The sequence below is a fragment of the Notothenia coriiceps genome, unplaced genomic scaffold (genome assembly GCF_000735185.1).
Source record: "Notothenia coriiceps isolate Sejong01 unplaced genomic scaffold, NC01 NC01_scaffold00027655, whole genome shotgun sequence".
In the NCBI taxonomy this organism is placed as follows: Eukaryota; Metazoa; Chordata; class Actinopteri; order Perciformes; family Nototheniidae; genus Notothenia; species Notothenia coriiceps.
In genome coordinates, this window is record NW_011360356.1 from 179,962 (window position 1) to 192,592 (window position 12,631).

The 12,631-nt window shown below is 43.5% G+C and overlaps 1 protein-coding gene across 1 annotated transcript in view; it reads right to left on the bottom strand.

Annotated features, from left to right (window-relative positions):
* kcnk18 (potassium channel, subfamily K, member 18) overlaps positions 1 to 9,588 on the bottom strand; it is a 14,727-nt gene extending 5,139 nt beyond the window's left edge. The window contains exons 1-2 of the mRNA XM_010785394.1: positions 9,360 to 9,588; positions 8,928 to 9,056 (exon numbers count right to left, since the gene is read on the bottom strand). Coding sequence (XP_010783696.1) covers positions 8,928 to 9,056; positions 9,360 to 9,588 — 358 coding nt within the window. The remainder of the gene's footprint in view (positions 1 to 8,927; positions 9,057 to 9,359) is intronic.
* Between the last annotated feature and the right edge of the window lie 3,043 nt (positions 9,589 to 12,631).

Below are 12,631 nucleotides of genomic sequence, written 5' to 3' on the forward strand. Positions count from 1 at the left end.
GTGTCAGAATCATATAGAGTATTTGGAAAATTTTTATTTTACCAATGGATTCAGATTGATCACCAGTAAAAAAAATGTAACATGTGACATCTCTTTTTCTAACCGTCGAGCCAATGGAATCGACCGGGGGAACTCCCAATACTCCTTATTTGGTCATGTGTGAGACTGCTGCACATAACCAGCGAAGCTGCGATAACTCTGGTGGCTATTAGCAAGCTAACTTTTGAACCCTCCAATTTTTACATAAAATTGAATTATGGATTTATATATTTAAAAAGTAAATTTTTTTCTCGTGTTTTAATGCCATTGAACAAGTTCCCTTTTGATCAGATACGGTGGAGGAGGAATCTTCCCGTAAAAGCTACGTGAACAGGTACGTGTTGTGATCCGTCTTAGTTTGCTTCCCTGTCGCCGAGTCTCGGATTCACTTAGTGATGACTAGTATATATACAATAATCTGCGTGGAACCTCAGCTTTAATCGGAATATTATTTTTATGTGCATGCTACGATAGAGTATCAAGGGGTATCCTTTTATCTTGAGTTGCTTTTCCAAAGTGCCGTTAGCATTGTTTCGCTCAGTGGTCATTTAGATGCTTCTGTATGGAGACTTGTGTTTTTTTTTGCTAAAATGGTTTGTATCGGTCAGTTAGCTGTGAGTTATTCCCCGGTTAATCTGGTATAACACATTAATACGGTTTCTTAAATATTACAGGATCCCCTGAGACACAGTGTCGTGAAGAAGAAGAAGAAAAAAGGACCCGCTGTGGGGGGTCTTGGGGTTTGTAATCAGGCTTGGGACTGGAGAGCATGAGGAACCATAGTCTGAGTTTTTGACTATCACATGATTAAGAAGCTCAAGAAAAGAATCGGACAAATTTAAAACTTAACCAATTTGACCAAGTAAAAAGCTAAATGTCGTTTTTCAGCTGAAAATGGAAGATCATTGTGTCTTCAAAGGTCGATCGAAAACCGCAGTGCCAGAAAAGTACAGTCAAAACTGGGTTATTGTTAAAAAGGTACTTTACTGTCATTATCAGTCTTCAGTAGCAACAAGAAAGTTGGATTTTTGGAAGCGAATCCAGTTCTTGTTTTTTTAAACCAAAATCGTTCAAATTAAAATGATGTTGCCATCTAACCTTTTAAATCCAGCAGCTGTTAAACTACCTCACAATTCAAAATGTAAATCGCTGATCATGATCTGAAACATCCCAAAAGACAGCAGCGCTCGTGTACCAGATCCAGTAACCTGTTATGAAACAAAGGGGTTACATGCCACTTGGACTGCTAACTGGAAGCGATGTTGAGCATTGGTGGGAGTCAATCATTTAAAGACAGGGGATTGAGCGGCGATTTCAGTCTTTGTTTTACACAACACTACATTACTTTTTTAAAAGACATCTATACTTCAACACCGGATAATATGAAAACTAATGCTGGTAACCAAGTTAGTAGATAGTATTAGTAGATACTGGACTGATGTAGCGACACAACGAAGGTGTCCGGAGCCTACAGAAAAATAAAAGGAAAATGTTGAATTAAAAAGCAGAGTTGTTTGTTTAAGACATCACAACACATCGTGAAACACGCAGCATGGACACCACCTCACTAGTGTGACTGTCATTGCTTCATTGCTAATTCCAACCCTGCTTACTCTAACTGAACCAATGGTACTATAAAGGTGAATAGTTTTGGAGTGTCATCAAATACATATAGGAAATCGAAGAAACTATATATACCGGTAAATTTTTTTAATCTGACTGTGCATTTGTGTTGGCCACTTGGGGGGCAGTGCGTAACAAGCTTGTAACAATAACATTTGACATTACACAAATCTTTTTTGCACAACAGACAATAAGCGTTTTGTTTGTTGTTGAGGTTAAACACAAGGTGAGCAGATGCAACAACATCTGCCTGTATGGAGATACACCACTATGTGTTCATGGTTGTTGACATTACCAGCCCTGCTTACGTTATCATGAACCACAAAACTACCAGGCAAGTGGTGGAAAATACACCTAAGTATGATTGTCCCCACGCTACTGAACCTAGAGCTTGTAGCCGTACTTGACCATATTTCCAGTGTATTCTTTGTCTTTCTTCCTTCTCCAGCCGAAGTTTCAGGGGGGATTGTAACTTTGGTTACGGTCGTCGTGGTAGGAAGCAGGACCCCAAATGCAGATTAAAGTGACAAAATAACTCCTTTATTTCAGGCTAATCCAGACTGAACAGAACATCACCGAGGAACAAGCCATATCCACCAGCCAAGACGAACCTGACAAAGACAGAAAACCAGAACTTAAATACACACAAGAATAATATACAAACAAGCACAGCTGAGCAGGTAGGAGAAAACACAGGATCACCAGGTGAACACAATCGGGTAAATTAGACCACCAGGGAAACTAACGACAGGGAACACAGACAGATCAAAACAAGAAAAACACAACGCAGACATAAAACCAAGACAGATCTAGACAAAACAAAACATAAAAGACAGATAGTGACCATTTACGTCTATATTCCTTTTTGCATCGAAGGCCTTTCTGAGTGGAACAGCATAGGTGTCAATGATTAATGGTAATAATGATCGTATCCACTAGGCCACCAAGGGGTGGTTTGGAGGGGGTCAGGAGACGGGACTGAGCTGACCGCCAGGGAAGCAGAGCACCAGGAAGGGATCTCAGGGCGGACAGCCGGGCAGGGCAAAGCAGAGTCAAGAAGGGGGATTCCAGCTTGAGGGCAAAGACAGCGCGGCTGGAAGAGTCAGGGGGCCCTGGCCCGAGACGAGGGCAAGTGGCAGGAAGAGTCAGGGGCCGGGTCAAGGGCGAAGACCAGCGGCTCACAGAGGCCCGGGATTGGAAAGCGGCGCAAGACTGTGGGCTCTCAGGGGGGCCGGCTCGAGGTGAAAGACCCAGCAAGCTCAGAGGCCGAGCAGAGCCCGTGTCGGCCGAACAGGAACCGGAGACGGGTGGGATCAGGCCTCGGCAGGATACCCACGGAAGAGGACCAGGTGTTGGTAGGACCCCCGCAGGGACAGGTGATGGCGGGGCCATCCAATGGCACGGGACAATAGAGTTGGCAGGACCCCCCGGTAGAAGAGTAGTCCGGCGGGACCTCCAACAGGAACAGGACAAGGGGATTGGCATGACCCCAGCGGAACCTCCAACGGACCAGGACATTGCGGTAGGATTTGAAGGGAACTCGGGAGGGAACTTGCAACGGAGACTCCGAGAGGAGACATTGAGAGGGAGACTCGAGAGGAAATCTCGAGAGAGGGCTTGAGAGGGACACTCGAGAGAGGGAACTCGAGGAGAGGGCTTGAGGAGGGAACTCGAGAGGACTTGAGAAGGAGACTGGACGAAGAGACTTGAGAGGGGATCGAGAGGAGAATTTGGAGGGAACTCGAGAGGACAGACTCGAGAGATGGGTTGAGAGGGAACTCGAGAGGAGACTTGAGAGGAGATGGAGAAGAGAGACTTGAGAGGGGACTCCAGAGGTGATTGAGAGGGAACTCGAAGGAGAGCTCGAGAGGGGACTCGGAGAGGAGACTCGAGAGGGGCTTTGAAGACGTGTGCTTGAAGGGGACTCGAGAGGGGACCTCGAGAGGTAACTGGAGAGGAGACTCCGAGAGGGGACTCGAGAGGGGGGCTTGAGAGGGAACTCGAAGAGGAGACTTGAGAGGAGACTGGAGAAGAGACTTGAGAGGGGACTCCAAGTGACTTGAGGAGGATCGAGAGGTGACTCGAGACGGAGACTCAAGAGAGACTCGAGAGGAGACTCGAGAGGGGACTCTTGAGACGTGTCTTTGGAAAGGGACTCGAGAGGGGACTCGAGAGGTAACCCTGGAGAGGAGACCTCGAGAGGGGACTCGAGAGGGAACTCGAGAGGGGACTTCGAGACGTGTCTCGAAAGGGACTCGAAAGGGGACTCGAAAGGGGAGCTCGAGGGGACTCGAGAGGGGACTCGATAAGGGGACTCGAGAGGGGACTCTGAGACGGTCTTGAAAGGGGACTCCGAGAGGGACTCGAGAGGTAACTGGAGAGGAGACTCGAGAGGGGACTCGAGAGGGAACTGGAGAGGAGACTAAGAGAGGGGCTCCGGAGGGAACCTGGAGGGGTGACTTGACGAGGGGACTCGAGAGGGAACTCAAGAGGTAGCCTCGAGAAGGAGACTTGAGAAGGCACAAGGAGAGGAGAATTGAGAAGGAACTTGAGAGGACATTGAGAGGGGAAAGCTGGCGTCGGACGGACAGCCAACAGGAGACGAGGTGCTGGAGTCGGACGGCGTACGTCGACAGGACACGGGGAGCTGGCGGTCGGCCGGCAGACGAGGGGCTTGGAGGTCGAAACAATGGCTGCCTGGGGCAGGACTGAGGCTGGAACCATGGCAGAACTGGGGCCGGAACCATGGCTGTGTGGGCCGGTTCTGTAGCCGGAACCATGGCTGCTGGGGCTCGGGCTGCTAGCCTGGCCTTGCGACTCTGTGGACGGAGCTCCATAAGCCAGACGAGTTCCGGAATACGACTCCTGGACAGGAGCAGGAACTGGGGCAGAAGCACGGGTTGACTTCAGACGGAACCCACCGAGGCGTATGGTGCCAGGTTGGGAATTGGGAGACAGGGAGCTAGCATGCCTGGGGCTAGCAGGCCGGGAATCAAATGTTGAAAGGAAGTCCAAAATCCAGTCAGGTAAGAACTCAACAAAACATGGTTTCTCTGCTGCCAACCGGTGCGCCTCTACCAGAGCGGCCCTCTGCCGAACACTGGACGCTCCCTTCCACCAATCGAAGCAGCAAGCCAGATAGAAGGTAAAATGCTGTAATTCTATCTCCCATGGATCATCTGCTGGGTCCATGTCTTGGTCGGTTCGTAATGTTACGTTGTGTGTAGGAAGCAGGACCCAAATGCAGATTAAAGTGACAAAATAACTCCTTTATTTCAAGGCTAAACTCTAAACAAAGACTGAACAGAACACTCACCGAGGAACAAGCCATATCACAAGACGAACCGACCAAGACAGACAGAAAAACCAGAACTTAAATACACACAAGACTAATCATACAAACAAGACACAGCTGAGGAGGGAGGAGAAAACACAGGGACACCAGGTGAACACAATCGGGTAAATTAGACACACCAGGGAAACTAACGACAGGGAACCACAGACGGATCAAAACAAGACAAAACACAACGCAGACAGAAAACCAAAGAAAGATCTAGACAAGACACAACGCAGACAGAAAACCAAAGACAGATCTAGACAAAACAAAAGACAACACAGACAGATCGTGACATTAACTTTTTTAATTGTCATTTTCAGGCAATGTTAAGCATAAATGTAGTAAAAAAAAAACCTGCAAGTTGCTCTTTAATGCTCCCTCAATAAATGCATGTGGTAGTTAGCATAATAACAGTTAAGGGCCAATAGCTTGCATTGGAAAACTGTTGGTCGGTGTGTGAATGAGGGTCTCCTGCCACATACAGTACGAACTAATGTATACATTTTTATGGAATCCTAGGGGCAGTGGCGGCGCCAGGGTATGGCTGGGGTAGGCTACAGCCATACAGTACCAAGAAATGGCTTAGCCTTAGCCCGACCACGTTACTGACGCAATATGGTTGAGACCATTCGGGCTTATGCTAGAGGGGTGTAAGGAATAGTCTAAGTAGTGGGGGAGTTTTATACACTAAAGATGTGGAAATTCTCTCGCATTACAATATCAGCGCGGCCAGATCAAAATGCCTCCGAATGCAATTTGAATAGACCTACAGCCAATCAGAGCAATGAAACGTTGGGTCTGCTGCGTCATGCATCACTGATACGTCACGCTCACAGTGAAAAGTAGGGGTGGGCGATACCACAAAATCTGGATTCGATCCGATACCAAGTATTTCAGGGCCAGTATCGCCGATACCGATACCGATACCGATACTTTTTTAAATGAAAAGCATCTTATGTACTTTCATATAGCGCTGCATGACATGATTTTTGAGCTGAAAGCATCATAGACTAAATCTGAATTCATGTTCGTGAATAAAGACAGGACAGTTTTTATGGACAAATAAACGTTTTACTTTTGCAAATTTAAAGTGCAAACATGAAAAATAACAATACAAAGTGGCCAGAGTAGCGAACTGTCTTCTTGCACATATCACAGTTCGCTAAATTTTAATTGCCAGTTGTGAAATTGTTCCACACAACGCTGCTCTTTCTCTCAGCCATCATGCGCGTGTTGTGTGTTGAGTCGCTGGCTGCTGCTGTCCTGCCCTGCCGGCTGCTGTCAGTCAGCTTGATAATCTGCGTTCAGGCAGGGAGCGCGTGCAGCGCGAGCCTCGAGGAGAGGAGGACAGCAGTGGAGAGAGAAGAAAAGAGCATATACTTGTGTTCGTCTGCACATAGTTTTTTGAAGAAATTGACGAGTAGAGGAGACGGGAAAAAAAGTATAAAAGTATCAATCCTATTGGCTCTAGTATCGATATTTTGAAACGTAACGTAATATCGGAAGTATCGATATTTTGGGATCGATCCGCCCACCCCTAGTGAAAAGTCCCCAAACACGCGCCGAGTAAATTGCAGACAGACAGCAGAACTTCTAGGATTAATTGTATATTTCGGATGGATAGATTTGTTCTTAAACGCCCTCGCATTGAGGTACAAGTCGAACAGGTATCACACGAGGAGTCACACGACCCACCTGAAGAGTGAATAGTGAGTTTTGAATATATTTTGTAATAATGGGTCATTTGAAAAAGTGTTTTGTATGACAATAGAGACACAGACCACCTGTTGTGTGCTGTGTCTGTCTCTCTCTGTTTACCTGTGTCTGTGTCTCTCTCTCTCTGTCTCTCTCCCTCACTCTCCCTCTCCGTGTCAATTCTATATGCCAACTTTTCTTGTTTCTGCCGCTGCGTAGCATGTTGTAACAACGTGGAATTAGCAGAATAGGCTATTGTATTGTTTAACTCATACCTGTTGTTCTCGATGTAATTTAGCTGATAAAAGGAGACTAATAAGCCTCACGCGTGGCGTTTCACTGTCAAGGGGTGCGATATAGCGTGTATGTAATACTCAAAACCTTTATTTATTCAGGTGAAAACCATTGAGATCATTGACCTCTTTTTCAATGGTGACCTGCTGCAAGTAGGTTCCAACATGAATACTAACATGACAGAAAAACAAAGAGGACATCATATGGCATATTTACATTGACTACAGTTTGTATAGCTAGTAGCATTTACATTGACTACAGTTTGTATAGCTACTAGCACTACAGTTTGTATAGCTAGTAGCACTACAGTTTGTATAGCTAGTAGAACATCTTCCAGAATTACATTACAAATACTGATTTGAGCCCCACCACTGTATGGGTTAGCCCTACCATAGATTACCCAACAAAAATACTCTGGCGCCGCCACTGCCTAGGGGGAAAAACATGACATCATTATGGCACATGACACAAGCATAAACAAATATATATCTAAAGGAAGCATTTTAAATCAATACATATTTATATTTTTCATCACTTGCAGTAGTGATGCCATACAATTATTTAAGCCTTATTCAAATATCAGATTACATATAATGTAGTCTGTTTCATCTTGCCCGGATTATGAGGACAATGGCTGACATAGATTTATATCCCCCCACTGCCACACTAAACACTCCCTGTTTAGAGAACCCACACCGTTATTGTGAGTAATACAGCAGGATTTTTGGCATGGATTATTGTTTGGAATGTCAACTGATATCTTGTTAAAATCCCAAAACACAATCTCTGCCTGAATAAATAATAATACATAACTAGAAATGTGTCATTTAAATTCAAATATAATGACATCAATGGACCACTGTCACATCACATTAATGAATAAATTAATACTATATTTAAAAAATAAAATAAAACAGAGAATGTCGTTAAATTAACAGCTCCTCTGAATAATAAACAACTTTATAAAATGTTCCAGGGGAGGGTGGGGGGCAGTGACCTCTAAGGATACGAATTCCCAGCTCAACTATTAATAACTATGTATTTTTGCCAATTCGTGCCAGGTTTTATCAGAGCTATCCCCCTAAAAACAGGATCTACTGGAAACAAGGTGGACCAAAACAGTGAAGCTGAAAGCATTATTTTCATTAAAATTGGGTGTTCCAAATCAACAACTATCAAGGCCAATGTGAAAACAGCGTGGAATGTGGTAACGACAGCTCAGCAAGAGAAAGCTTTGACGTCGTGAACGACAGAAAAACCTCTCCACAAAGAGAGAAGGAGGGTGATTTTGCATCAGGTAGCTACTATAATAATGATTTCAATAAGTACAAAATACCTTTATTTGGTTTCCATAATTGTAGCAGAACGCTTTGATGCCCCGTTTACATGGATACGGTTCGGGTTATATCTGCTACTTTTCTCTTTCGTATAGCCCGTTCGTTCACACGATACCGTAACGGAACCGCAGAAAAGGACCCCTCAAACGATAACGGGTCCCAAGGTGGGTAGATCTGCGGACGGAACGCTCTGGGGGGCCAAGCGACTCCGTGTGTACGTCCTTTACGATCATTTTCCTGATAACGATGAAGCCATAGTGGCGAGCCCCAGCTGTTGGCTATTTTTGGGAATAAAACTGGCAATTTCTTTTTTGTCAATAGGTTTCTAAATGGAGATAAGCCCCTCCGAAGCTTCTTGTTTTAGTGACGCGGCTAAACCATAGAGGGCTAAACACAAGCAATGCAGCGGTTAAACTTGCGTGGGAAATGCAAGAGGAATCTTCGCCTCGCGTCTGATGTGAATGCACCATCAGAGTATTAAAGTATTGAGAATATTGAAAGAAGTCTTAAGAATATTTGTATGGGGCATGCACCAATATATATTTACATATATGAGCCATCAACTTGCAGAGACTGTGACTGATGTAATCGTGTTGACTTACCAACTGTAGTGAATACAGTGCAGCAGAAGAACAAGGAGCCATAAAAATCCCATTTTTTTGGAGACTGGAGCCATGTGGCCTTCAACCCACCCATCTGTTCCTCCAGCACTAAAGAGACGTTATCTGAATCTGTAGAGAAAATATGTAGATATTTGGTGTAGAACAAATCATTCATTAAATAAAGTTAGTAGTTAAATGCTGTTTAATAAAGATACGCATGACTAGGTCCCAATTCATACACTTTTTTAACTATATATACAATTGAAAAGTTTGGTTGCACTGAAAAAACTGAAATGTTGAATTCAACTAAATGTATTATGTCAACAAATGTCACACTACAATATCAAGTTTAAACGATTCAAGGTTAGTAGATTCAACTAAATATTTTTATTGTGAACAGTGAAATTGGATGCTCACAGAACAGAAACTTACTACTGAGGTTCTGGACAGTGGTGACGATCTGCTGCAGAAACTGCTGGTACTCCTGGTTGGGATGGTCCAGGTTCCCTCCTTCGATGTGCTCGAACAGGAGCGCCCCCAGAGCAGCGTAGGCCACCAGAGACAGGCACAGCAGGAGGTGAGGGAACATCTTCCAGAACCGAGCCGCGCATTTTCTGCTCTCGGCCTTAGCACTTAATCCTTTCTTTATTGCCACAGACATCTTCTTGTTCTTCTTCGTCCTCCTTCTCTGCCTCTCCCTCCTCCTCTGCCTCTCCCACCACAGGCTCAGCCGCGTGGAGAGCAGCTTTGTGCCGTCTGTTGGCTGCCACTCAGTAAACACACACTATCATCCTTACACACATTACAGAGGCCTCCTGGGAGTGTGTTACTGACGCCCTCATCTATTACTCCCATCTCTGACTGCCCAACAGAGTCAATTACGCCATCATCATTGATTATTGACTATTATTATGTAGACAAGCTTCAGCCAGAATAATCAACTAGTGACATAGGAGCCAAAATGCGTATTTGGCCTGTATTAATTATTTCAATTATAATCAATATTTGTTTAGACTGCACACGTTGTAGTGTACATGTTTATATTGTCGATAAAAAAAAGAATGATCTGTGATCACCATTACTGACAAGTTTAAAAAAGTTTTCTCTTGTATTTTGGGGAGAGAAAAAACGTTCGGTGATGTAATAAAGAAGGAGCGGGACAAACTGGTCAGAGAATTCAGTTTTTTTCCCAGATGAATTGCAAGAATTAAGGTTTGACCTTGAAAACCCTTATTTTGTTATCATCAATTGCAAGTAGGAGTGGTTTCATGGTATTTATTCCACCTGTTCAGAAGTATACCGGGCTAGCTATGCCATGATGTGTTCAGGTCCTGCTTTGGTGATTGCTCATTGAATTTTCTATATTAAGCTTCATATTTTTCAACCTGCCACACTAACGAGCCTAATATAGCCTCTTAGATAATTTTGTAGGAAGTTCTGTTGTTTAAGACATCATAAGAGATCAGCTTTAGCACAGAATTCTTAATTTTTTTAATATAAAAATTATTTGTAATAAGACATTGTTTCGACAACATAACAGTTACTTATCAGATATTATCAGAGAATAAAAGCAATAGCAAAACAGTTTAATATGCATATTTTCTATAAATAGCATCTTCCATTGCAATGCTTGTAACTAAACCACAGGGGTGGACAGGTCTGTCGGGCTCCAGCAGAACATTAACTGTACTCCGATCCAATGTTCCTATGGAGGTCTCACTGCAACTGCAATTATTCCTCCTTAATCTCTAGAAACAAATGGTCTTGCCCCTTGTCGTGCCCCAGGGAAAACAGGTGCAGTATGATTGCTACATTTAGTAAACCATGTGAGGACCAATTGTGAGTCAGAGAACTGGGACCCCACTCTGTGGATACTTTGAAATGATTCAGTAAACAGGCCGAAGGATTCTTTTTGAGATGCTACTTTTAACTTGTAAATGATTAAAGGTAAAGTTACCCCTTTAAAAGTGCACTGAGCTTCCAGGGAAATAATGAACCAAAGACAATCTATCCTTGTGCTTCATTTCGTTGTCGGACATGAGTGTCATGGTGTGATATATATTTTTATAAATGGCCCAAAGTGTGATCAAACACCAGCTATAATAACACCTGGTTACATTAAATGAAAGTCTCTCTAATGTATAGAGGGTGTGATGTGCTGGATCGTGTCATATTTTCTTTTGATCAGCAAAGATTAACTCCCTCTGGAGGGAACACAGGGATTTTAGCCTTTGCAGACTATTTACATGCACAATAACCTATAGAACACACCAAAGGAGAGTAAAAACCCCAAAAAGCATAATGAGGCCCCTTTATAAAAGTAGCAGCATTATGACGTGAAAATACAAAGTGAATGAAGTAGCTTCTATTAATAACACAACTAAACTAAGCATATGTGTACATTTCAATAAGCAGTGGTCCAGGGAATGTTGGCTTCTCACTGGAACAGTGTTTCTGCTCAGCATCAGTGGAATAAACATTGTTGCTGCGATGTGGTTAAAATAAACAGCCGAGTCACGGTGCTCTGGGCCCTGCTCATCACTAACAGCAGCTCTTCAGAGGCCTGTATACAGAACATGTGCTCGACAAAGCTTTTAAAGACTCAGTCAGCTGTGTTTGTGTTACTGTGACTTATTCTGAGATACAAGGCCTGCTAAATCACTGATGACTCTGTTTATGTGAGGCCCATTTTTCAAGACCACCCCCGCTAAGGGGAGCATGCCACCACTTCGGCAAACGTTACCTACAAGCAGAGGTGTAAAGTAGCTAAGTACATTTACTCAAATACTCTACTTAAGTACAATTTTAAGCTACTTGTAGTTTACTTGAGTATTTCAAATTTCTGCTACTTTGTGCTTCTACTCCACTACAATTCAGAGGTAAATGGTGTACTTTTACTCCACTACATGTATTTAATACCTTTAGTTACTTTACTGATCTGGATGAATGATGTGAAATATAATCAAGTGTTAAATCAGACTTTAGTTCCACCTGAAGTAAATTCACAAGCTACCCTGCAGTATACAAAGTCATTCAAACTAGCTGCACCTTTACCAGCTTTGAGAACACTTTAATGATCAATCATTATAAAACGTATCATATATATTATTCTGAAATGGACCAATCTGCACAATGACTACTTTTACTTTTGGTACTAATACTGATGATAATACTTTTCTACTTTTACTTAACACCTTGAATGCAGGCCTTTTACTTGTAATAGAGTATTCCTACAATCTGGTACTTCTATTTTTACTTAACCATTACAGTTGAGTACTTCTTCCTCCTCTGCCTATAAGTTCTCTAAATGTTTAAAAGAAAAGGTTTTAATATTCGAAGAGTGTTTTAAGGATGTTCATTATTCAAAATAATGTTGATGTTAACGTTTTAGATGCAACATTCAGAGGATGTTTTGGAGGATGCTGTTCATGGATGCTGTTTTTCTTGCTGTGAATCCATGCAGGCAGGGGCGGGACTTTATTTTGCTGAGCCACCATGCGGCCAATCATAAGCGAGGACACACTAGGATCATACCATTATGTGAAAGAAGGGTGGGGGGCGAGACGCTCCAAAGACAGCAGGTGTGGTGGTACAGGCCAGCTACACAGAGCGACGGGGAGACGGGGGGCTGCAGTCGAATAGTCCATTTAGCTTAGGAACCTTCCTAACCGAGTGAAATTACCCGGAAGTCCCTAAGTGGCAGC